The sequence below is a fragment of the Nyctibius grandis genome, chromosome 4, assembly GCF_013368605.1.
Source record: "Nyctibius grandis isolate bNycGra1 chromosome 4, bNycGra1.pri, whole genome shotgun sequence".
Lineage (NCBI taxonomy): Eukaryota > Metazoa > Chordata > Aves > Nyctibiiformes > Nyctibiidae > Nyctibius > Nyctibius grandis.
In genome coordinates this window covers 31,163,594-31,190,572 of record NC_090661.1, presented here as the reverse complement: position 1 = coordinate 31,190,572, position 26,979 = coordinate 31,163,594, and the positions used below count along the sequence as shown (strand labels likewise).

Here is a 26,979-nt window from a genome sequence, read left to right as displayed (position 1 = left end):
ACGCTGCCTTTCTCTTTACTGGGTTCTCTTCACAGTGGGAAATGTTTATACAATCCATAAATAGACTGCCAAGGGATAAAGGATAAAAGATCACAGGCAGATGGCATATCCCGCAATAAGAAAGGGTGACAGCAGCTGGAATAAGCTCCAAACCAAGAAAATATTTTGTGAGACGCAACTGGGAACTCTTTAGGAAAAGCACAGAAAGAAGCAGAAATGAGTCAAGACACTTTAGCTACAGGAACACTGAATTTTGCAACCAGAAAGGTACCTTGGATAGCAAAATTCAGTTTTGCTACTGACATGTGGAAAACAGACTCCACAACCGGCAGGGTTGTAAAGTAGGTATGTTTATTCAGCGCTGGGCAGCACGGGGGGTAGTCCCACCAAAATCGTGCGCACCTTCGCGGTAATTCAGCTTGTATTTATGTACCAAAGTATTACATATTCATCATTTCAAGGACGCCTATACATATTCATGACTTTCCCTGAGAAGGCAGTCTTTATTACAATAAGTTCCTCCTGGTGGTCGTGGGCTGGGGTCTCAGGGATGAAGGCCGTATGTCTTCCTCACTGTGCACTTCTCACCTTTTCTTCTTGCACGGGCGTGGTAACATCTTGGCTCAAACTGCAAGACCAGTTCTCCATGGGTTTCGTATGACCTTAACGTTCTGCTACTTGTTCTATTGAGATATGCTTAGGCAGTTAATTTACACATCAGGCTGATAAAGAATTAAAGAATTTCTCAACCGCCAGGACAGCTCACAGGCAAAGAATTTCTCAACCCCCAGGACAGCTCACATCCAGATCAAATAGCAAGTAAAAAAGGAAAAGGAGTTATGTCCCTTATCACTACAGCACTCTACTCTGGGAGGAGTGGTGGTAAGAGAGTGGCTGAACAGGCAGCAGTATTGAAAGAAAACTGAAAGCATGAAGGAGCAAAGCAGTGTTTATGCAAAAATAGGGAAGTGCAGTTTATTTTTATAGGAGACTGTCTGAGGGCAAACAGTGAGAGAGGCAGTAAGGTTTTATGGGGCTATGGGTCTGCCCTTCTCTGCTCCACCCTTTTGTTGCACTGGCTTCTCCATATCTCTGAGACCTTCCTGCAGTCCCTACTCTGCGTGATGGAGCCTTCAACACCACATCAGCCCCTACTTGCTTTCCTTTGCCTCCTAGGCTGGGGAATGTGGGAAGGGAAAGCAAAGGGCCAAGGACCAGGCTCTGATGGGGTGAAGTCTGGACAGGAGTCATCACGGTTGGACTTTCTTCTAGTTCTGGGGGCGACTGGAGGAGGGCAGGACGCTGTCTACTGGTGCTTTTCCTGCTGGGATGGAGCTGCATTTGTGTCCCACTCCCCCAGAGTAATAGCTACATCTCTCTTTCGGCAATAACAATCCCATTAGAAAGCTGCATGGGCAGCCACGAGCATTTCAGACGGGAAGAGCCTGTTCCATATCCTCAGGCCAGGGAGCTTGAGTGAGCCTTCAGTACCCTGCAGGCAGCAGTCTCTCACCTCTGCCTCTACTAGCTCCAGAAAGGGGGTTCTTTCCCTTTGAACTTTTGGAAATGTTTTGTGTTTGGGTTTTTTTGTATTTTTATTTTTTTAGTATACTATAGAGAGAGTGGGAAAAGCACATGGAAAAAGCCTCTCTCCCCGCCCCATCCTTGCATTTTCCACTACACTGAATGCCAAGATCTCTTTATTGGGATCACGGGATTGGAAAGGCCTTCACTGATGACAGTTATAGGAAATTATGCACGGCAATGGCATTCCCCTGGGAACTTCCCTCTGCAAGCTTTGCTCAGTCCTCAGAGCACTGAGGGTAACGCATGTAAAAGAATCTTCTTTTTTCTAGTTTATGTTATGTATTTCATAGCATCTTGGATGTAATTCACCAATGAACAACAAGAATTCCTTCACAAGCAAGGAGCAGCATGAAAAATTACACGTGCTTTTTCTAAGAGACTTTAAAAAAAAAAAAATAACGAAATGTATTTGGAAGACATTCTCAGAATTTTTTTTCTTTCCAAATAATCATTTCAAGTGTCCTTTTAGAGTAGTTTCAAATGGGAATTAAGTATTTTAAAGGAGCTCCTCCATGCAGATTAAAAATAAAACCAAACTAACAAACCTTGCAGACTATTGTAATAGGAGCATTTATACTATGAAAGATTGATTTGTCACAGATTATAGTAATGTCTGCCAGCAGTATGTAGAGTACTTTAGCAGTCTGGTTCCACGATCTGCCACTTGCTTTGCTCACTTCATGTAGCTCCAATTTGTCCTGCTAATGAACAGCTTGGAAAGGATACTCAACTTCAGAAGACCTCTGTACTCTCATGCTTACCCTGGAACAGCACATCTACAAATAAAACATCTTTGCTCACCGCACTAAGAATAGCATTGAGAGATTCTTAACAGAATTCCATCCATCCACCAAACACATCCCATGGAGCAAAAAAGTAAATACTTGACAGACTAAGATTTTCAAGTCCATAGACATTTTATTACATTGAGATTTTATTTCATTGCAATCAACTGCTACAACAAAAAAAAGTCTAATTTCAGAACAGGGTCTTGTCACAGAGTATAGATATGAAGTATTTTATTGCCACTTCTTATGCTTCCTGATCACATAAAAGTAATTTAATGGCAAAATAGCAGTTTTATTATTAATTTCTCAGTAGTGTTTCTCACAAGTAAATTTAGTACCCTGCCCCTTTGATTTTCTAATAGCTTTGCAAAACAAACGTAGCAAGAAATTACGTTCTGTATTCTCTTAACAGTGTATTTAATTTATGTAAATGAGAGCCGTTACTCTCCCATTATATCATCAATTATTGAGGAACCGGAATTAAGGAATAGGAAAACTGTCATCTTAGAAATAACAAAAAGTCTTAATTGTAATCAATATTTTCTTCCAATTCAATTTATTTTCCTGTATGTTCTACTACAGTCACTGCTGTTTTCTTCTAAGGTGCCATAAATAAGTTACCCCTCCTTTTTCTTGAGGAGCCATAAATAAGTTACTGTAAAATTACCTGAAGTATTTTAAATGTTCCACTCACAGCAGTCTTGTGAAGCAGGCCAGTGTTCTCCTTACTTTACAGATGAAGGCACCTCAGCTCTCTTGGCTCTGGATCATTACGTTCTTCATAAATGTAACTGTTCTATCATTTTTAGACTTAGAAAAACTGAAAACAAAGAAGTGAGTTTTCCTAGGTCACTCTTTGGCACATTTGACTGAGACCCAGAAATAATACAGCCCTGACCCCCTCTCTTACAGACATTATAGGCATCAGACCACATGATTCCTTCAGGCTCTCCCATCCCGAGGACGTTGTCTCCATTCTTTGTTTTAAAGCTGAACTCTGACTACAGCTGGGAATCCCAGCAACACTGATCATTCACTCTCCTTTCACTGGTCAGGTGTGGCGAAATTGGCAACCTCAGCAGTTGCAAACATAACTACTTCCTCCCAGAGAGTGAGCATGTGAATTAGCCAGCACTCCCAGGACAAGACCAATAGGGCATGGCTCAGGTAAACATAAACACAAGTACACATATACACACCAAACAGCCTATAAACTGCTTGTATGAACTGAAAAAGTGTGTAAGCATAGGACTTTTCCTGTGAAGGCCACCACAGCACCTTTGCAATAACCATTACTTCATAAAGACATCTGGTCTAGTCCTGTAGTTAGTCTTGTAAAAATATATTTAAATCTTGAAATAAAAAGCAAAGTTAAGTACAAATCCTGGAGCTCATTATCAAGTTCTATGCTCATTTTCCCCAGCATTATAAAAATCAAGAATTTAATGAATTAAAAATATTTTTCCATTCACAGCAGTAATGAGCAAACATTTCCATTTGTGATTCATAGACATCTATCTTCTGTATCACAACCCCCCCTATTATAGAGATTATGCAGCTTATACTGTATTAAGGTATAATGTGTAACTGTATTATATAACATGTATTATAGAATTATAGAATCATTTTGTTTGGAAAGGACCTTTAAGATCATCAAGTCCAACTGTTAACTTAACACTGCCAAGTCCACCACTCAACCATATCCCTAAGCACCACATCTGCACATCTTTTAAATACTCCAGGGATGGTGACTCAACTACTTCCCGGGGCAGCCTGTTCCAATGCTTGATAACCCTTTTGGTCAAGAAATTTTTCCTGATATCCAATCTAAACCTCCCCTGGCACAACTTGAGGCCATTTCCTCTCATCCTATCATTTGTTACTTGGGAGAAGAGACCGACACCCACCTCACTACAACCTCCTTTCAGGTAGTTGTAGAGAGTGATAAGGTCTCCACTGAGCCTCCTTTTCTCCAGACTAAACAACCCCAGTTCTCTCAGCTGCTCCTCATAAGACTTGTGCTCTAGACCCTTCACCTGCTTCGTTGCCCTTCTTTGGACTCGCTCCAGCACGTCAATGTCTTTCTTGTAGTGAGGGGCCCAAAACTGAACACAGTATTTGAGGTGCAGCCTCACCAGTGCCACGTACAGGGGGATGATCACTTCCCTCATCCTGGTGGCCACACTGTTTCTGATACAAGCCAGGATGCCATTGGCCTTCTTGGCCACCTGGGCACACTGCTGGCTCATATTCAGCCGGCCAGCGATCAACACTCCCAGGTCCCTTTCCACCAGGCAGCTTCCCAGCCACTCTTCCCCCAGCCTGTAGCGTTGCATGGGGTTGTTGTGCCCCAAGTGCAGGACCCAACACTTGGCCTTGTTGAACCGCATACAGTTGGCCTTGGCCCATTGATCCAGCCTGTCCAGATCCCTCTGCAGAGCCTTCCTACGCTCAGGCAGACAACACTCCCGCCCAGTTTGGTCTCATCTGCAAACTTACTGGGGGTGCAATTGATCCCCTCATCCAGATTGTTGATAAAGATATTAAAGGGAACTGGTCCTAGTACTGAGCCCTGGGGAACACCACTTGTGACCAGCCGCCAACTGAATTTAACTCCATTCACGACAACTCTTTGGGCCCAGCCATCCAGCCAGTTTTTACCTGGCGATGCACATAAAACTGTCCCATACAAGCAATGAGCAGCCCTTTTCTCCAGGAGAAGGCTGTGGGAAACGGTGTCAAAGGCTTTACTAAAGTCTAGGTAGACACCAGTATATTGTATATGTATAATACAATAAAATACAATAAAAGTATTAAATACATATTGTTATACATTTACTATTTAATACAGCTCTGTAGCAATGCAGGTGCCGCTTCAGATCTTAACACCTAATAGTTGGGCTATATGGAATTCCAGCATCACAAAACTATAGGTTGTGCCTTCACAGTTTTTAAGTCAAAGAACTTTGAGTAGTTATATTGTACTTCAGGAGCTCTGACAGTTTTTCATTTCTACTATGTAAGTTCTGAGCTCAGATGATTCCAGTGTCCAGGTTTTATAAATCAGAGCTGAGGTCAGCGCCACCAGCCACGTTCTCATTGGGGAGAGGAAGAAAGCCAAGGTCCCATAGGTTCGCTGCAGGAAATAGCAGGAGTAGACCTGCCAGGCCAGGAGGAGTGCCATTGCCAGGTGAACAAGCAGAGCCATGAGGCGTCGGACGTGACGGATGTGAGAACGGAAGCTGTGACCCTGGCATCGCAGCAACAGGCACCAGCACAGATAGGCCGTTAATGGCAGGTTAAAAAACAACATCTGAAAAGAAGAGCAGAGAAAAATAAGATGATGAGCAAGCCAAGTGTTCTGGGTAACATACATGAGGGCACAGAAAGATAAGAGCCCATAAAACTGTCCCATTCTAAGGGCTGAGTACAATTCCCAGAGCTGGAATCTCAGGATGCACTTCCAAGACTTTGCAGCTGATAGAGCTGTGGCTGCCTGTGCGTCAGTCCCAGGCCAAGCATTCCTGCCCACTCCCTTGCAGTGGGAGGCGCTGACATGCATCTGACCTTTCTTGGAGCTGGTTCAGGGAGCTAGACTTGGCAAAATACTAGCACAGTAAAGAAGGAAGGTCCTTATGTCAGTTTAGCGCTCTGACCCCGCTCACTGTGGTGTCAGACAAGTGTTAGCACTGGCGTAAGGGAGGGACCATGAAGGAGGCAACACTAGCTTGGTCTGGCTTAAATGCCAAGGAACTACACCCTCTCTTTCAGACTAGTGGCAGCTGGGAATACAGAGACGGCAGCCAGCTCAGACTGCTGGGAAAACTGGACTTGTGTACTTGGAGAGTGACACCTACTGATCTGAAGGGTTAGGCAGTGTGCAAGGGCTGCCCTGGCCATTCAGTTCCTTTTGCTTATTCACTGCAACCTGTGCGTGAGCTGAGGACGAAAAGAACCAAAAATTTGGAGTGGTAAATCTGCAGAGATGGCCTCTAATCCAGACATCCAGGGAGTCGAAAGCAACATCAAATAGAGGAAAAGAGAAGTTTGAGAAAATAATGCACAACCTCCTTCATTTCTGCTCTTTAAATGTGCATGAAGGTAAACAAAGAGCTGTTATAGTGAGGCATGGCCACTAACCTCTATCCTTCCAAGACTCCTTTCTTTATAAAACTATTAAAAAAAAAAAAAGAAAAAATTCCCAGAAGAAAGTGGTTTGTCAGCCTTAGTTTTATAAATATGTACCTGTAAAATGCCCACCACAAATGTCAGACTGCCCTGTAAGAAGGTACCACCAACGAACACCCCAAAGGAAAAACAGGCCCCCACCTGGCCATCTATCAGTTCACCTACAAACCATGGTCCTGAAAGACAGGAAACCAAACATACAGCACCATCAGAAAATACAATATAGACATGGCCCTTTTTCACATGGTTCTTTGTACTGCTGAGCACAAAGTGGTTAACTGGGGAAAATGACTCCTCTATTGCTTGTCTGCAGCAATCAGCCTAACGTTTTCATCGTCAGCAAACAGCAATCTGATGAACGTTCCTGATGTGAAAATATCATGGTACACCAATGAGTTGTGGCATGCAATGAAAATACTTTTAAGTTGGTTTCATCTCTGTGATGATTTTCAACACCATATATAACATTTTCCTTATGAGAGAAGTAAAAAAATAGATCTTTTCAAATGCTGGCCTTTTCCCAGAATTACAGTAAGACATATGAAAGACATGGTCATAAACAATTCCAGCTTGGCTCAGCTTAGAAGTCAGAATGGGCAGGCTGCACTATGTTATGCATCCTACACTGACTGCCAAGAAAGTGGCTATTTTAGTAACACGTTATCAGAGGAGAAATAAACTAAAATTGTTAGCATTGGAGATGAGATGTCTTAGTGACACGTCGTGTGAAATGTACATTCCATATACTCATTTTACAGCAAGGTACAACCAGATCTTACTCAAAGTGTAAACCAAATTAAATTTAAAAATACTCACTTTGCTTTCAGAGTAATTTAATACTTTAAATGTTTCATTAATTCTAGGGCTTCTAAGTTAGGCTCTTACAAACAAACCTTTAGTCTATTTGGACATTAACTGTTCAAGTTCCACATAGGTTTTGTAACTTAATTAGATTTCCCCCATTCTCCAAGATGTTAGAAGTCTCATTTTTTATCAGAATCTTATGTGTAATTTAAAAATACTAATTTATGTCCTCCAGTACTCTAGGTTACTTACCCAGAATGGTGTATAAATTCAGAATCAGAATTGAGTAATAGAAGGTGTTTGTTTTACTGAAGACATGAAGGGAATATGAGGTCAGAGTAAGTAATCCTGGCTTTTCTGAACAGAGACAACATTTAAGAAAAATACACTTGATTCAGGTTGCAACACACACACACATATATAAAAATATATTGGTCTTTCTGAAACAAATCCGCACATTATTTACTCATTCTATTAAATAAGAAATATAAAAATATTTGGTCTGTCTGCAGAACAAACGCAAGGGAATGCATTTCTACTATTACTGTGATAACCGAAAGTAATGAACCGATAAATACAACAATCTATGTTAAAAACAGCAGAAGAAGCTGCCATTCTAAATAAGTACACTTACTGTATGCAAATAAAACTGAACGACCATTCTATACCCAGAAAATGAAGTTAGCTAGAATGAAAAACACGGAGAAGGTTCATATTAAATGAAAAGAAAGAGATTCAAAACAGTGACTGTGCAAACCCAAAAAAGGGAGGTCAGCATGGAGTAGATTAACTGAATTTTCTTTGATTAAATCTACTTGGTGAGATCTGATAGCAACTCAGATAAAACGAAGGCTAGTCATTAAAATGGCAGCATTCTGACAAGTGTGATATTAGCAAAAAAAAAGCAATATTCATTTTTCTAACTGAAGCAGACAATTCATAAATTGAGATTGCGAGAGCCTTCCTATAAAAGTTGGCTTTTAGAGTTTCACCTATTATGTGGCTACCCTTCTCACAAAGCATTAACTCCCAGAGGGCAAGCTTGACTTTTGGAAATCAACACCTCTAACAGATTTGTTCACTAATTTGTAAAACATTTGTCATGGTCTACAGGGTCCTAGCTGATCACAGAGTGCTAGCTCTTTTCATTTTTAGCTGCTGAGTTCCATAAAGGCAACTGAAAATCTCTTCTTCTATGTAAGCAGTTGCTGTAATTACCTCAGGATGCTACGTGATAATAAGTATAAAGGGAGGGACATACGCTGACATGAATAGGAAGGGAGGTGGCTTCCACAAAAATCTCGTTAGTAAGGTGTGGTTCAAACAATTGTTTAAAGGATAAACACCATGAGCTTAACAGTATTAATTTTCGTTTACCAGATTTATCACAAACAAAATATCAAGTTATGACAGAACTGGTCTTAATATTATTTTGAGAAAGACTCAAGCCTGTTCATGTTCCTTGCAAAGATTAACAAAAACTATTTTTGTAGAAGGAAATCTGTTTCTCCGCTCAAGTGACAGAGAATTCTGTGCCAGCTGTAGTGAAACAAGCACACATAAAGAACTAATACAAAATAAAACATTCCTTTCCCTATGCATTGGATTCTTCAGTGAGAAAATTAAAATGAAACCTTTAGTCTTCAATTAATTGCATTTTTCTTTAAACAAAGATACCTGATCAAGTTTTTAGTTTTTAATTTACTTTATTTGATATATTGGAAGTTTTCTGGGTCCCCGTACAAGCAAAACAGCAGCTTCTGAGAATGCAATCAAACCCCATAGTACTAGATGCAAAATGCAAATGGTGATTAACAGTGCAATTACTTATATATTGTTAGCATACAGATAAATTGTAAAAAAAAGTTTAGGGAAAAATAGATCCTCTAATACCAACAGACAAACATTGGTTCATACCTTTGAGTGCTGGCTTTTGGAGGTATCTGAAAACAACGAGCAAGGCGATCTGAATCAGCACAATCAGTCCAAAGAACACACGAGCCTGAAAAGACAGTTTTAACTCTAAGCCAGCCCTGGAGCAGCAGCTGCCTTTGAGCATGCCTCATGGACATTGATAGAATGATACAAAGATTTGTAACTGAAATGCATATTCAAAGCTTGATGGTGTCATTGAACTGAAGAGTAAAAAGAAACTTAAGAGTTTCTAAGTTATCGGACTTGCATCTTACTGACTTGAATTCAGTTGGATGGCTGAAAGTGATAGACCTGAATCATCCAAAACCAGGGTTTGTAAAACACATCCATTGAAAAAGCATAAATACACACCCTATGTAAAACATTTTCTGAGCACTGTACTGAAAAGAACTGCAGTTCAAGACATTGTGGAGAATATCGGTTACTGATTAACAAAATATAATAATTTTGAGCCAATTATGATACAGTCATGTGGACTTTCCTATGTTGTTCTATAAGTGCACTTAAACTATTATGACATGACTTCTTTGCATGTACTGAGCTGTAACACTTCTGGATATGACCTGGAACTTACTGAAGTCAACGGGAATTTTGCCTTCCTCTTTGCTAGAACTAGCTATAATGTCAGCAGGTGATGTGAGACTTTTTCCAGCATTCTTGCCAGTACACATATTGCAACAGATCACAGTGAAGTTTTCTTGAATTTAATGTTTCCTTTTTCTATTATTTCCAGTAGCTTCTTTTCCATTTCTTGATTGCACAAAATGTGTGTATACATATGCCCAAAAATGGACAACTGTGACTAAATCCAAGAAGTAAAGTGTTTGCATGAACCTTTGCTGCACGTTCACGTTTGAAGAGTGCAACTTGAGAAAAGAAACTTGAAATATTTGTGAAGTTCCAATAGAGTCATATCTGGAAAAAGCAAAGTGCATTCAAGTCTACTAGGAATTAGGAAAATGCCTCCTGCAATCTCTGGGGAGACCAACACGGAATGACAGCTGTTTTGTTGAAAGTACTTACTAGAACATAGTAGTCAGTGAGAAGAATAACAGACGGCCAAAAGCCAAATCTAAGAGAGAGGTTTTCTTCCATAGCAAATATATGACCCCGTGTACTAATTCTTCCTGAAGCATCCTAGATTGATATGAAATAAGAGAGAAATTAGATACCAGCAGTGCACAAAATATCTAGTTAAAGTTGCTCACTGCCATAGCAGCTTTTCTGGAAAGATCCAATTGATGCATGCATGTCTGGCATACTGCTGTATTAAAGACTTCTACCTACAAAGGATTACTTACTGTCAATTTTGTAGTTTCAAGTAAATTGGTGATTGTAAGATAATAATCTGAAAGTGCTACATATGAAGGAGATCCTCTCAGAGATTCAGCAACTTGTGGAAGACAGTGACTATTTATTGGCCACCACCACCACTTGTTTTCTGAAAGCTCAATTCTAGATAGCAGCCCATCTTAAAACACAAAGCCTTATTTTGAGGCTTTGTTGTGCTTCTTTTCTGGCATATTTGTTAGAAACTGATATTGATAAACAATAACAGTGCTACATTTATTCAACAGTTTGATATTTCTGCATGTGTAACACTGACACTTTATCTTCCAGTACATAATAGTTTATTTATAGTAAAGGATCCAGTATGTTTAGTGTGATTACAGCTGAGACAGTATTTGAACGGTCCCAGAAACAATGTACAGCAATTGAGTATTCATATTTTCTCCAGGTACCTAACTCAAGCTAATGCTTCATCCTCCTTGCTTTCCCAAAACTATTCAGTTACTAGATGTAATAGTGATTTATGATGTGAGGGGAGATGAAATTAATTTTTTAAAAATCCCATTCTGTTCTCTGACAACAAGCATGTATTTGCAAGCAAACTATTGCTATGCAGGCCTGTATAACCCTCTTCAAATGTTACTCAGTTTTGTGCATATGTTTTCATCATCATTAAAAAAAAACAAAAACCAAACCACTTGTAAAATGCAGCTTTCAAGTAAAGCATCACAGAAATTGGTAACAAGTGAGGAGGTAGAACACTGTCAGTACAGAAAGGCCATTAGGTAAAAAAGCAGTATTGCTCTTGTCCTGTGAGAAATAATGCCTAGCTGGATTCCACCAAGCAGGACAAAGCTGACTTTCCCATTACTATTGCACAAATGTGCGGAACGCTAGACCAGTCTGACTGAGTTCTTCGAAGGCCAGTTGAAGGTATAAAAATAAAACATAGTACCAAGAACAGAAGCATTAACTGAAAAATGTTTTTTTCACCCAGTAATCTAATATCAGTCAAGTCTGATGTTCTGGGAAACAGAAACTGTATTCACTGTCAGCCTGTAAGAGATCATGAAAAGAACTTAAAACAGATAATCGAAGACAGCATTCCAATCTTCCAGATCCAGTTCCTTTGCCTTCTGCACTAACATGATGCTACTTCCTATTCTCCTTGGTCAAGCCCGATTATATTTTTTTCCAAGACAACCTTAAAAGTTGTTACTCAAAATAATTCATTTTTGACCAATTACTTGCTCTTCTGTCGTGTCTTATTATATTTCTCATGAAAAATAAGAATCCTTTCTTTTGTCCAGATGCTTTATGAATGTTTTAGTGCTCAGTAGTCAGTGTTTTTTCATTTAATAAATCCTTTGGTTTTTTGTAAGCAGACAAATATGAAAGGAAGTCTGTTATCATGTATTTTGTCCCTAGTTATGTGATGCAGAAAGGTGATGGAGCAGACATGTCAACATAAAAATTCAATACAGAGAATGCCAACAGGCACCTTACCTGGACAGTCACATCTATGTGATGGAACCCTTCACTGTAGTTTTGCGGGTTCCACTTCAGTACGTAGAGAGGGCCTGACACCTGATGCGCATTCCCCAAGTGAACTCCATCTATATAGACTTTGACAGAGGTAATGACAGAAGGAGAGAAGGCCAGAATTCTAAGGAGTGAATGAAAACAGCAAAATAAACAGATTTGTTACAGGACTTGCATATTTGTCATTACTTTCTGAAGAGAGGTCCTTAAAGATTATGCTGCCTTGTACTTAAGAGTTCAAAAGAGTTAGAAATTAAAACAGTGAAATATCTGCAGGCTAATGGTAACACGGTAGTTCTTTTCTACAGTTAAAAAAAGAAGTTCTGTATGGTATTGTGCAGAAGAACAGGATAGAAAACCAGGCTGTGGAACAGACAAAAAGGTGGCAGGGATCCTCAGGTCCTGGCAGAAATTATCTTAGAACTCTTGCTGTCAAAACATTTGCTAACACAAGTGGGATGCATCCTCTTGCACACACACAGAGACACATAATCAAATACTTGTAGATGTCTTCATTAAAAATTGCCAGTTTCTCTCTCCAAAGTCCTTTGTTGTTGTTTGTTTGGTTGGTTTTTTTCTTTCATTGTTGTTGTTTGGTTGTTTTTTTTTTTAAATTTTTGCTAGTCAGAATATAACCCCTCAGTCTTTGTAACCGAATTTATGAGAAATGGAGTGGAACACAAGAGTGGTGTTACAGATCTGAGAAACCAACAAATGTAGTATCACTTGGCAGTGCTTATATTCAGAGAAACAGTGATACTAACATAGACTCAATATATTGCACACCCAACTTCTTTCATTTCTGGTAATACAAAAGGCATTCCAGAGAATGTTTCAGTCAAATAAAGAAGTCTCATATAGTTACGGTGAACAATTCTACCAGTTCATATATTTAATATAATCATATGAATGTTCAGATAAGGTTCTAAATAGGAAACTGGAAAGTAGGTAGACTTAATAGGGACACTGCTTCCTAACTGAAAAGTATGACAAACTTCTATAGATTGTAATTCTGTGTATGCAATATACCCATATATTTCATGCATATTGGTCTAACAGCAAATGTAAGGTGTTGGAAAGGGCATAGAAATTTGAAATACAAATAGAACAGAACAGACTATTTCAGTTGGAAGGGACATACAACAATCATCTAGTCCAACTGCCTGACCAATTCAGGGCTGACCAAGTTAAAGCACGTTATTAAGGGCTTTGTCCAAATGCCTCTTAAACGCTGACAGTCTTGGGGCATCAACCACCTCTCTAGGAAGCCTGTTCCAGTGTTTGACCACTCTCTCGGTACAGAAATGCTTCCTAATGTGAAAAAAATAAATAGAAAAGGTAGAAATGGAAAGACAGATTTAAAATAAATATGAAAATTGGCAGAGGCTTAAGATGTTTTAATATATAAGGGATGTAACACTGAAAACACAAGAGGCTAAGAAGTCTGCAACAAATAGAGAAAACACTTAGAAAAATACGTAGACAACATCCTGAAATCAGTGGAGGCAAAGTGAACATGTGAGATTAATAACACAGATTACGTGTTAATCTAACTCTACCAGCTTTGGTTACATAAAAAAGTTCAATTGACTTTAGGGGAAATAACTGCATAAATAAAACAAACATGAATTACTACTATATATATATAGAAAATCACCTTTTATCACAGATATGATACAAAATGAGCTCTCAGGAACAATATTCCAGAGAAAAGTAAATTCTGAGACACATGCATTTAAAAAAAAACCAAACAGGTTTTGTGTACATACATATAAATATAGATGTACATTATAGCCAAGAAAGACCCCAACTATTAAAATATTGTTAAATATTGTGAAATCAAGAGATTACAGGGTACCTGATATGAGTGGAATAAAGAATTTTGACTAGTGGTTCATGAGCAGAACTGCTGTAAAGGAAGGATTTGGGATTGGTGATGAGAACAACAGGCCATTCTTCAAAGTTAAGATCTGCAAAGCTAAGGAGGTCATGATCAAACGCAAGGATCCGGTACCTATAACGTAAGGAAAAAGATTTTGTTAAATTTTAAACTGCATGCACAGCTGATTCCCATGCTTCCCAAGTTCCTAAACAGAACTTGCTTGATTTATTTTTCATTTATTCTCTTCTGTAATTGATCCTGTATTAACCAACTCTGCTGTATTAACTGTACAGCTTGTTACCTCTGATCAGGTTCATTTGATTATAAATCACTGAAGCACCACTCAAAATTCCAAATGTCAAGATCTATTGAATTTTGCACATGAATCAGACAGACGAACATTATGTTAAAGAATTCAAATATAATGTACATTACTACAGTGTCTGGGTAGGTACTCTGGTCATGAACAAAGACCCCAGTGTGCTCTCTTCCTATATGCATACACATATCTTTCTTAGGATTATTACAGAATAAAAGCTAATATACTACTATACATTAATAGTAATAACCAGTCAGGCAGATCTAATGCGTCATTCAAATTCTCCACACAGCACAAAAGGGAATCACACCACAACCAGGTAGGCTCCATGTAATAATTTGCTCACATAGGGTTTGCTTACCTCCTGTTATCCATCCAGTCTCCCAATTCGAGTTCCAGAGTGCCTCCACGGTGTTGACTGTGCAAGGCTGGCATCAGCCCACCCATTGTATGGAGATGTCCGCATAAATAGGCTGTGGCAGAACTAATAAAAGAACATCAGAATTGTGATTATTTGGGTGGGAAGGAAAATACCACTGCAGAAAACCTGAAAAGTGACAGACAAGTATGTGAAGAGAGGCAAGAAATGTACTTCAGACTGAAAATATACAGGAAAAAAAGAAAGATCTTACCTCATTAATGTTCGTATTCCTGGGGCTGGGGAGATGATTGTTGAGGTAGGAAAATGGCCAAACCAGATAGTATGATTGCTGTGCAGAGTTTCTGTTGCCATCAAAGATAGCTCTTTCATTTGATTCTGAAACAGGAAGGTGTTTGAAAGACAAACAAACCACCAAACCTGGTTAACATTGAAGCTATTTGGAAAGAATAGCAAAAGGAAAGTACAAACAAACTAATGAATAATGCAATTCATCCTTTTTTTGCAGAGAATACTCTCAGTTGCTTCAGGGACCTGTGCATGAACAAACCATACTACCAGGTGTATCCCTAAAACCCGATGCTGTAAAAAGAAAGTGAAAACAAGACATTCAACACTTTCCTTGCAATCGAACACAGGAAAAGTGCAATATAAAGAAAAATTTTGGTAAATGATATTTCTATCCTTTCTACTGCTTATTTATATAGTCAAAGACAATACACTTGAGTTGATTTTACAAACATCTTTACCTTACAATTATCATCCCTACCATCTCTTGAGTTCCTAGATGGCCTTTTATAGGCATGACAGACCACAGAAACTGTGCACCATATGCTTCAGTCATTTAACTGGATGAACTATGATGCTGAATCTTCGAAATATTACTCAGCCATTGCTGTTCAAGTTAAGCAGAAGCAACACTTCACACAGCAGGTAAAATTTCTCTCCTTTAGCTGTTTGACTTCCAATATTAAATCAACCACTGACTGTCCAGAGAGACTCCCAATACAAACAAGACCTCAAAGTCTAACAGAGAAGGCAGGAAAACTAAAGCCAGAAAAGAACACAAATCCACTCTTTCACCATTTTGCAGATCATCTTTTAGGGTAACCCAGAGAACCACTGACATATTCTTTTTCCTGCTACCTGAAAAGGAACGCTGAAGGGCGTGAATAAAGGAAACAGAAATAGAGGTATATTGAAAAAGAATGGATTCTGTATACCATTCTGAGTTAATGTAACGGGCTTGTTAAGTGAAATTATATTTCCTTTGCCTGTACGAATTTGGGCTTTAAGAATATTTTTACCTAAGCTATGCAATCAAATCACTGATACAAATCTAATTTATTTTTCAAACTCCTGGCAGAGGTTTAATTCTTAACAAAGTTACAGCTATCTACCTTTACCTTCAGTTTTGTGCAAAAATCTGCAACTTATGCTCTTTGGACTCCTGCTGTTGGGTAATTAGCAAGCAAATGCTTGACTTACTGCAGCCAAGGACAAAAGCTCTAGACTCAGCTGCATTTCTTAGCTCCTTGAGTTTGTCTGCAGATCTGCTGCACCCACTATGGATTACAGTAAACAACAAGAACAGTACTTGGCAATCCTACATCACTTTTCATCTAAGTATCACAAAGCGCTTTACAACCACTTAATTAAATGTCAAGCCTCTGTTAGACAAGATTAGAGGGAGAACATATTACTTTTCATTGAGGCTGTTATCACAGGCAAAATATGGCATCTGTTTACCAGAACACAGTAACTCTCTGCCAACACTTCAGAAGAGTATCTCAAGAACAATGGCATAGCAACAAACTACAGAGAAAAATCAAAGGGAAGCAAGATGTTATCTAAGCTGATATGTGATTTCAATATTGGAATTGATGTTATTCTTTCAAAACAATAACACGTGATTTTATGGTCTCAGAAGATCAGACCTCACTTTCATAAATGACACATTTCTTTATAGCATTATCTTTCACATTATTCCATTGATAAGGGCAACTCTCTCATCTGTAATATTAATTTGAAAAAGCATCTAACAAAGCAAAAGGGAGTGAAATTAGAGAGTATGGTTGGTTGGTTGTTTTTTTAAACTTTACAGCATATAAGGAAATTATCATTCAAGTCTAGCTGAATGCTAAGAAACGACTGACAGTGTCCTTAAAATGTCTAATTTGACATTTTTGTACTGGATTATTTCTTAAGAGAGAAAACACAGATATTCTATATGTTGTGACACATTAATTTTTGTAAATAAATGTCCCACATGCATAATAACTTAAAAATGTAAAGACTCTTTTAGATGAACACAAATCTTTCCAAAAATTCTTTACAGAAACAAACAAAAACCCCAAACAAACCACTACAGAAGTAAAATAGCCAGCAAAATGGAATGCCAAGACTTATAAAATACCACATTTAAAATCCCGAAGAAATTATAGGGTCTCTTAGGGCCTGGGCTGAGTGTGGCATCCACGCAGATGAATGAATAGTTCCCAAAAGAGGTGGTGTGGATGTAATGGAAAGAGCCATCTTTATGCCAGGCAGAGTATTTCCTGCCAAAATAAAATGGAAATATTGCTGTTAGGAAAGCTTGCAGCAATGATAAAAGTGACCTGCATAGTATAAGTGCAAGATTTCTTGCATTAGATCTAGCTCCTCCTTGTTACTGCAGTAAAGTCTCATCTTAAAAATCAATGCCATTGAAAAGTCTGTACTTCAAAGAAGATGCATTACATGGGTCATGTGTTAAGACAAGCAGCAGGTTAGCATACAAAGAATTAAAAAAAATGTTAGCATAAATACGCTTTGCCTGAGCAACATGGTACTTTTATGGATAAAGGATAGGCCAGCAGCATAAACAATGCAAAACAGATAGGCAAGATGACAGGACAGCAGGATCTTACACCACTCTTAATTAAAGGAGATCTGCAAAGGAAAAAAAATCGTTGTCTTGTGTTTATTGTTGGTATCTGAAAGAATTTTTTCAAAAAGGTTTTTCCTTGCTTACTTAGAAATATCAGGGACATCAAGTCTTGTCTCCACTATTTTGTTAGAGATCTCTTAAGTTACTCTGATGGAGAATGATCAGCTGTTGGCTAATGGAATATGATTTTGAACCAAAGAAATATTGAACATTTTCAGTTATTTTCCAAAAGATCCAAAACAGAGACACTACGCTACAGCAACTCTTATACATAGCAAAGAATGCAGCATTTCCTCTTGCTTAATTGCTTTCTTGTTTCTTGACATATCAAATCTTACTAGTTCTCCTGTCACCTGTGGAACGTAATCAGAATTCTTCATTCAAAGAACAAAAGCCGAGAGCAAAAAGGGTTGCTGCTCTTTTGCACATTACCTGACGTTAATTAGGTCCTTGAATCTTAATCTTAGAATATTCTAAGAGAGAACTGTAAGCAGGGAAGGACTTAAAAGACATGTCAACTAATTCCACTTTTCTTCCCCCATGGTTTTATGCTAATATTGGCTATGATAAATACATGCAATAATGAATATATACGTTGCTTTCTCTCCTGCCATTGAAAACAGATATTTTCAGTTTTTCTAATTTCTACAGTTGAAATGCTTTTGATACCTTATGCTAGACAGGAATTGCACATATCCTCCAGTGGCAAAGACAGATAACATTCCAACTAAATTGCTCAATTAAGAATTACATTCTGTATCTAAAATGATTGTGAGTAAATCTGAGATTAACTAAAACTTACTGGGTTTAATTGTGGGGGGTGTTTTTTCTTTTCTTTTGGGTTTTTGTGTTGGATTTTTTTGGGGGGGAGGGTTTGTGGGGTTTTTTGTGCGTGTTTGTTTGTTGGTGTATTTTTTTTTTAAACTCTCTGCATGATATGTGGAAGTTAAAACATCCCTGAGTTCAGATGATAAATATAGTTTGAATACAGCCATCCAGAAAGCAGCTCATATTCCTATTCTTCCACCAATCAGAATAAACAATAAAATTGCCAGAAAGGTTGACCTGAACAGAATAAAAGCCAATATATTAAAAACAAGTTTCAGATATAAATCAATACTTCCAATGCTATAAAGACCTTTTCACAATGTTTATTTTTTTGAAGTTAATGTTACCTTTATGAACATCATGTACTTCAATAAGAAAACTGGAACTCAGTATCATAATCCTAACATTTCTGCCTTTAGTCCCACTTAAAGTGTGTGTAACAGTTGATTCATCCTCTGCTCATGCTGTGGACATAAAATAGGAACCCATGTTTTTGTGTAAAAATATTATTGTATTTCAATACAACTGCTGCCTTCTTTAATTTTGATACATAATGAACACCAGAATGTGGTGTTGAATAACTGTTTGCCCTAGCCTCTATTTTTATATCTGCAAGCTACAGCACTCTAAGGTGTACAGCAAAGAATGAATTATTTGTTCAGAAATCACATAAAGGCAAGCAGACAGTGCCTTACTGCTGCTCAGACAAAAAAAAAAGACAAAGACATTGTCCTTTTGACTGTTTAACTTCACAGTGGTGGGGAAGAAGAATAAGCTTCTACAAGACTCCATTTCACTCTGCCATCTCCTTTCTCTCTTCCTAGAGTGTGGCACATTTACTAAAATTTTCTTAATCTTTATATTTTATTAATGCATCAGATAAATAAAATTGTCCCTGCAAAGATAGTTCTGCCTTTAATGGTGCTTAACTGCTTTTGAAGACTCTTAGTGCCTTTCTTCAGTCTTAGAAAGGGTGATAAATCTCATTAAAGTTTCTTTATTTTGCTATGATGACAGACTATAATGAAGCGAAAAACATTATGAGAACATATTTTTTTAGCAAGGGACTGTTAATTAATAAGCAAAGACTTTTTCATCTGACTCAGAATTTCACTCCGAAATTCTTAGGTTGGCTAAATTGCTTTGAAATTTCACCCTAATCCTTTCCAATCCCTTCTGCTATCAGTGCATCTTCAGTGTGGACTAGAGGCAGGTGATCCATATATCTTTCTAAACAGGAAGCTTGTCCAGGCCAAAAAACAATTCAGGGATGATCCGGCAGATTCATTTGTGCTACATCTTCCCATGTGTGTCACTAGGACTTCTGACAGTAGCCTTAAACTAGAGTGGAAGACTGATACTAGATTGTCATGTAGCCACAACTGTGGCAAAAGATACAGGGATGTGCACTGCACTAGCACATGCAAAAGCCTTGTTAGCACCATACATTCATCCCTTCATGGTAAATCCACATGTGAATTCCGTGTTCTCCTGCAAATGCAGCTGCTGTAGGATCCTATCCCACAGAATTTATGGGAAAACGTACCTACTCCTGCTGGGCCACAGGGAACTGATGCAAACTGAACCATCAGATGTTTAATCTGTGTTCTTATTGCAAAGTGGATGTCTTAAGAGCCTGAATTAAAGTAGAATTTTTATTTCCAAATCCTCCTCCAGTTCTAAAGAGTTAAAGTTGAAAGCACCACCAAAATTATGAGAAAAGATTTTGTGTTCAGATGTGAAGGGCAGGAGAAACTGAGAAGTTAAACACAAGTCACAACTGAGACTGCCTTTACAATGTTCAAGCAAAAGAGCCAGCTGAAGAGGGGGACGATTCCTCACCTATCATCACATTTAAATCTCAAGTGTGTTCCTCAAGAACATTTGTCCACCCATCATCATCATCTGCCTTCTTGCTTCTCTACTTTCAGCTTTCTAAAATGACTCAGGTGTGAAGAAATGGCTCAGATAAAATTTAGACCCATATGACATGGGCATAGTCATAGGCTGCCATGGGCATGGCATAGGCTGCCCAGAGAGGTTGTGGAGTCTCCTTCTCTGGAGACATTCAAAACCCGCCTGGACGCGTTCCTGTGTGATATGGTCTAGGCAATCCTGCCCCGGCAGGGGGATTGGACTAGATGATCTTTCGAGGTCCCTTCCAATCCCTAACATTCTGTGATTCTGTGATTCTGTGACATGAAAAGCCCTTTTGGGCATGCAGAAACAACATTAAAAAAGTGAAGTTTCTCTTGCTTTCTTTTTCTTTTTTCATCTTTTTTAAGGAGGTGAAGCATTCTTTGGGAACACTGGTTTTACAGAAATATATCACACAACTGTTCTGAGGGAACAGAACACATAGCGCACAGAACATTTCCTAGACACAGGCAGATATACTAACTGGCAATGGAAAAGACAGAGGGGATAGCAAATATGATTCTGGACTATAGGAAAGTCAGTGAAAAAGCATATACATGATAACTGAAAACAGAATATTGTTTAGCAAGTTTGACCTTGAATATAACAGCATCTATAGGGTAAATAAAAGTACCTGTAATAATTCCGAACGCTATCCAGGTGTGGAATGTTGAATGAATCTGTACGGGAGAGAAAAAGGAAATGAAGAAACTTTCAGATCAAATTGATCATTGATCTCTGTATTATTTCCTAAAAAAGCAGTCCTGGCAGGCACTGAAGAGCTATTTTTTTTTTAAATGCATAATTGACAAGCAGACTGTCTAACTGTGCAGAGAAGACATTATATACTTGATGCGGTTGACCTAAAAGTGGGAATAGTTTTCTCATTTAAGTTTCAATTCAAAGATAAAGTTGTTGTGGGAGTGTCAATTGTCATTTAGTGGCTAAAAGCTAACCACGTGTCTCCACTTTGGCCATAAAGCTTTTCAGAAGCTTTTTGGATTGGGTGTGTTCTCTAGAAGTAAAACCTAACTCATCCAAGGAAAATAAAGTAGGAATAGCATCAGAGAACAGCATGTGTAAAACAGAGAGTGACTTTGGGAGGTTTGTACTGCAACTGGGGTCCACCTCTCCATTAAGGCTGGTAACAGAAGCCTATCAGGGAGTGGGAGTAAAATGTCATATACGGGCTGTATGTGATAAAGCATGCAGGTTTGGGTTTTTTTTTTCCCCAGTGATAGGCCTTCTAGTTTTAGCCTTCCTGTAACAGCTGGCTTATATAGCCTACGTGTTGTTAGCTTGTGTTTGATTGCTTAGAATGTAGCGACAACTATGATGTGTACACACTTCCATGAGATCTTTCTATTGAAAAGAAACGAAATTTCCTTTAATTTCTGAACACATGATACTTTTAAACTTAAACCTCTGTGGGGAAGTCTATGAAAAGTAAATTGTAACCATTTCTTCAGTAGGGTAAGGTTACAGCTTGCCCTTCCATTAAAAGATGAGGTATATAAACTAATGACCTGGAAACTAACATGTGAAGCTACCTTCTACCGCTTGCCAGGCAAAAGCAATAAATGAACTCTTACTTCCCTGGTACTAAAACTCCATTAAGTGCCTGGAAACAAAGTGTGCCCTCAGTAGAGCAGACATGTGGATGGCAAGTCCTTCTACTGACTCATAACCACCGCTAACACGCTAGTAAGTACTAACACTTTTCCTCTATATTCTAACTTGCCTTATTCAGCTCTGTAATCACAGGAAAGAAAGAGATGCTTCATTTCTTTCTTACCATGATTCCCTTTGATGTCTATCCACTTGGTTTTTTCCATGACTCTTGACCTCTTCAGGACTGACTGGTAAGTTTTCCATTCTACTTCTACCTGCTCAGATCCCAGTTTATCTCTTGTCTTAGCATCTGTCAGGTCACCTGAAAGCGCACAAATATATATGAGATATAACTAGAGGCCTATACAGCTTCCACAAATACTGTAACTAGGCAAGCATGCAATCCAAGCCTCCTCGTGTCAGTGGCTGCAGGCCTCCTGCGTGCAATCTGGACATTCCTGTTATCTGGTCCCAGAGGTTACTATAAGGGTAAATGCCTTCTAATGCAGATGCGACAGCCTGTTCAAACATCTATTGACCATGTCACTGCAGCACGTTTACTAACGCCATGCCAAAGTAAAGAAAACTGCTCGCTTCTGTAATTTCAAATACAAAGAATGACATAGAGTCACAACCAGGCGAACAAGAAGGAAGGTAGCTGATAGCAAGGACTAAGATGTAGCAACAAGTATTGTGAAAACAATAGCTATATTGCATAATTATGTCTTTGTTACATAGAATACATGTGGAACTCACCATCAAACTTAAGACATTGAACAAAAACTAATTCTCTTGAGTTCAGAAGTTATTCTCATCTGCTTCTAGCAGTCTATCTTCAGCTGCAATTCCATTTCAATTGCTTAAGATACCTTAAGGCTTTAAAGTTCTCTCTTGGGATCCTAGAATTTTGCTTATTTGCTCTTCCTTTGACAGCACATTCAACAGGAAATTCACACTTTTGAATTGCTTACCTGTTGCTAGAACTAGTGCTGGCTGAATTATATCAATTGTTTCAGAACAGAATTTTTCGAAGTCAGGAGCTCTTTTGGGATCCCGAAATCTACTGATATGAATATCTGACACCTGCAAAAGAGAAAAATGAAACACTGTCCCAAGCAGAGGGTTATTGCTGCCCAGGTTGTTCTGCAAAGCCAAGTATATAAGAATGCAACATAAGAGCAGTCATAGTGATTCATATCAGTATAAGGGATACAGGGAGAAACAGAAGTGGATGACTAGGGGAAAACAAAAGCAGAGCAAGCATATGATATTGCATCTCTAACCCCTAAAATCACATTTACATCAATAAAAATTTCCTGAAATCTAAGGGCATACAATAATATGGGCAAGTACTTAAACACGTTTTGATGGCTCTAAGTGGCCTGTTGACTTTCAAATTCTGTGAGCTTCAAATTCTCTGGTGCAACACAGTCATCTTGCTGCAAGAGAGAATAATAAGTAGTTCTGCAAAGCAAGAATAGGTTAAAGTTACCTAGGACTTGAAGCATGCTGATAACCGATTTCATACCTGGTGTGACATTTCCAGTAGCTGGGTGGAAGGATTTCTAACATTCTACCCATGCATTTTAATGGAGCTAATGAGTGTGTTTAGATCCCATTCCATGTGCCTTCATGAAGGCAGAGATTGCCCAAGAAATGATGATACAACTTGTGTATAACTGTAAAAGATGCTATTCATTTCTGAACCAAACAGTCAAAGCCTTCGCATCAGAAGAATCATACAGGTCAGGAAGGGGAAAATAAGAAAAGTAAGTTTTGGGTTTTTTTTTTTTCAATATTGTGGCTTTTCGGGTCTGTCCAAAATAAATCTTGGGTGAATGCTTTCAATTCCACTTTCCATTCCACTTCAGTCAATCAATTAATAAATTATCCTCCTCAGTTTAGACAAATGGTATTTGATGCTCAAGAAACAGTGAACACATGCTCATGGCCATCTGACGATATCACTAACTGAGACATAAAAACATTAACTTTTACATCCAATTTAACAAATCTGGCTTTTGTAAAGCTTTTTCCTTTTTGAAAAATCCAGATAAAATACCTTGGAAAAGAAATGGCTTAGCTTCCACTTATTCAGACATTTGAATATGTAGAAAACATTGCTTGAATACAGTTTTTTAATTCCACTTAGGAAAATTCCCCATTTACTTATACAGAACTTTTGCCTAGATCAGAATTGGATGATAAAAAGGGTAAACACTTTTAGACGTATCCTTAACTTCATTTTTATTGATACAGTCAAGCTAGTGTGAATCAAAGAGCACAGTAAAACTACCTCAATAAGACTGATTTTTCTACAAGATCTTCCCACGTTTTTCCCCTACTGTGATACTAGTTTAAGATTTACAAAAGGCTTTTCTTGTAAGTTCTAAGAGTTACAGTGTCCCAGGACTAAGTTTCTGTCATTAATAAAAGCTATGAAATATGAAGATCTTGAGAGTGGAGCTTCTCCCTTTTTTTTTTTAAATTAACTTCAAAAGATGCTCCAATAAAAGGGAATTCAGTGGGCAAGGAGAAAAGCTCGTAATGTTCGTATTTAATTTCCCAAAATGAGCGTAAAAGCCCACTTGCTGCATTTCTTGTCTCTTTCCCCTCCCTCTGACTGATGTGGAAACTTGGCCCTCTCATTGCATCATAGGCAGTAACTTTCATCAAAATGGTTTAGAAGAGACTTAGTGGTGAGGAGGAATCACCATCCACATTCCTTATCTAGAGATGTGGCTCAGAAAAGGCAGGCATTAACAAGGGAGAATTACAAGGCCTATAGGAACAGGAGAACGCATCCAGCTGACAGAAACAGGAGAAAAATCAGCGGTAAGCTTGTCAAATATTGAACTAGAGTGCCTATTAGGCACTGGGTAAGAAATGAAGTTCTGCTATAAGCAAGGTGAAAAAGCCATTAATACAAGATTATAGAACAAAGACTGCAATTTAGTTCAGTTTAAGAAGAGACAGTCCTGTGGATGGGAGGAAGAACAAGGCAGGAACTGCTGCGGGATGAACGGATCATCCTGAGCTCTATCCAGCGACCTAGGCTACACCTATGGAGTCACCAGGGAGCCTGAAGCCTGTTTCCCACAACATCATCAGGCACAATGTTGGATTTAGTGCTTGATTAATTTCCAAGTTTGGTCAATGATAAAGCAGCTGTTAAAGGGCACATGTGAAAGAGAACATAACCACTTGAAAGTGAAGCCAAGTCTCAAATTAGCTGTGCCACGACCTATCCTTGGGAGAACTCCACTTGAAGTAACACAACCAGAGAGAACATGGCAAGAGAAGTATGGAGCTGTGCATACTGCTTGTCAACATAGCTCTGCAGCTGCTATATGCTGCTGTAGTTGACTCTCTTCAAGATAGCAACTCAGGATAGGGGCTTTATCTACATTAATTCAAGCATATCTCTCATCTTGAAATCTATTTTGCAGTAAAGATAAGCCTTAAGTCACTTAAGGAATAATTACTGGAAAAACTGACTTTGAAAATGCATAGCAACTGGAGAGAACAAAAGGACTAATCATACGCCGGCTTATGCACTAAGAGCACTGCCTGCAGCTAACACATTTAGGCAAAGTGTCCTTAAGTTTTAGAATAAAAGCAAAACAGTAAAAGCAGCATATTTGTTATAAGGAATTGCATAGCAACCCCTGTGACATCTCAGCTGTCGATTACGTGCAAATGCATAAACAGCTTGCCGTTAGTTATACAATAAGTGCTTCAGGAATGCTCTGGGGGGAAGAGTCAGAAAAGAGGCCACAGAAGCACCAGACACGACAGTTTACTTCCAAGACTGTGATGGGTTAATTTGGATCTTACGTTCAACCTGGAAACAAAGCTGTGTACATTTAACCTAACATACATCACTCTTGTACTGGCCCAGTACCTTCTATTGCTAAAGATCTGTGTAACTATTTTCTTAGCCACACAACTTTTGGACGGGGAAAGGGGCAGGCAGAGCCTGCATTTCTCACTGGCATATTAGATAATACCGTAGCGGGTACCGATGCAGTATATAGGATAGTGTGATAATCAGGTGAGTTTTCATTACCCGCTTCTACCACGCGCATCGTATCTTTCGGGCAGTCTAGCAAACTCGCCAAGCACCTGTAACTTAGGCTCGACTGCGAGCCTCCGGGACGGCAAAGGGGAGCGCTTACCGGGAGAAGGTGCCGCAGGTTCTCACCGAGCGCGGGAGCGCCGCAGCTGGGAGCCCCTCGGCCGCGCCCCGCCTCTCCGCCCCGCTCGGTGGGCTCGCACCGCCACCTCCCCCGCTACGGAGCCCCGAAAAGCGGGGGGCGGTCGCACCTCAGCGCGGCGCCAACCGCCGCCCCTGGCGCCGGGCCGCTGCTCGGCCCCGCCCCGCTCACCTGCACCACCCACAGCAGGTTGGCGGCCTTCGCTCCGGGGGCAGGCTGAGGGGCCCGTCGCCGGCGGCGCTGACCCGCGGGCGGCGGCGCCCCCGAAGGGGTGTACCAGTCCAGCAGCAGCGCCACGGCGGCGGCCGCCGCCAGCAGCCCCACGGCCAGCTTCAGCATCCTCCGCCGCGCTGCCACCATGCGCCCGCCCCGGGCGGCCCCTCCTGCCCAGCGCCGGGCAGCGCCGCCGGGCTTCAGCACTTCCGCGTCGCGGCCCACCTCTTCAGCTTGTCGGGCCGTCCCTGCCGCTCGTCTATGGTTGGCTCGGAGGACCGATGCCAGCGAGGGGGGAAGGCGGGCGCTCCCCTGCTTCTGGCGGTTTTACCGGGCGAGGCTGTGGGATCCGCCTGGAGCTTCCCGGCCGCCCTCGCCCTGGCCGGGCAGGTGCGGGCGGCTCTCGGCCGCCCCCGCGCCCTGGGCTCTGAGCGTGCCCACTGCCCCCCAGCTGAGGGGGTGCCTGGAAGTGCCTCAAAGGCTAAAACAAAACACGCCGAAACGTTGTTTGAACGTGCGGTCTGCATTAGTCCTCAAGCCATTTCCGTGA

At 39.8% G+C, this 26,979-nt stretch overlaps 1 protein-coding gene across 2 annotated transcripts; it reads right to left on the bottom strand.

Annotated features, from left to right (window-relative positions):
• Positions 1-2,480: 2,480 nt before the first annotated feature.
• Positions 2,481-26,584, bottom strand: TMEM62 (transmembrane protein 62). Of its 2 annotated transcripts, none has more exons than XM_068399557.1 (14): positions 26,388-26,584; positions 22,971-23,082; positions 22,184-22,321; positions 21,023-21,068; positions 17,131-17,272; positions 14,968-15,092; positions 14,697-14,819; positions 13,993-14,148; positions 12,099-12,258; positions 10,326-10,439; positions 9,285-9,369; positions 7,620-7,724; positions 6,621-6,739; positions 2,481-5,688 (listed from the first exon to the last, which is right to left on the bottom strand). In XM_068399557.1, the coding sequence occupies exons 1-14, from the start codon at positions 26,574-26,576 to the stop codon at positions 5,362-5,364; spliced, it is 1,941 nt and encodes a 646-aa protein (XP_068255658.1). In that variant the 5' UTR covers positions 26,577-26,584; the 3' UTR covers positions 2,481-5,361. The 2 variants fall into 2 exon arrangements, with proteins under 2 accessions (XP_068255658.1, XP_068255659.1); XM_068399558.1 differs by lacking the exon at positions 26,388-26,584 and adding an exon at positions 26,178-26,183.
• Positions 26,585-26,979: the final 395 nt, after the last annotated feature.

Coding starts and splice junctions, on each gene's coding strand:
- TMEM62 (XM_068399557.1), bottom strand. CDS start 26,576: ATGGTGGCAGCGCGGCGGAGGATGCTGAAGCTGGCCGTGGGGCTGCTG. Junction 21,069..22,183: donor AGACATCAAAGGGAATCATG/GTAAGAAAGAAA, acceptor TCTCCCGTACAG/ATTCATTCAACATTCCACAC. Junction 9,370..10,325: donor TCACTGACTACTATGTTCTA/GTAAGTACTTTC, acceptor CTGTCTTTTCAG/GCTCGTGTGTTCTTTGGACT.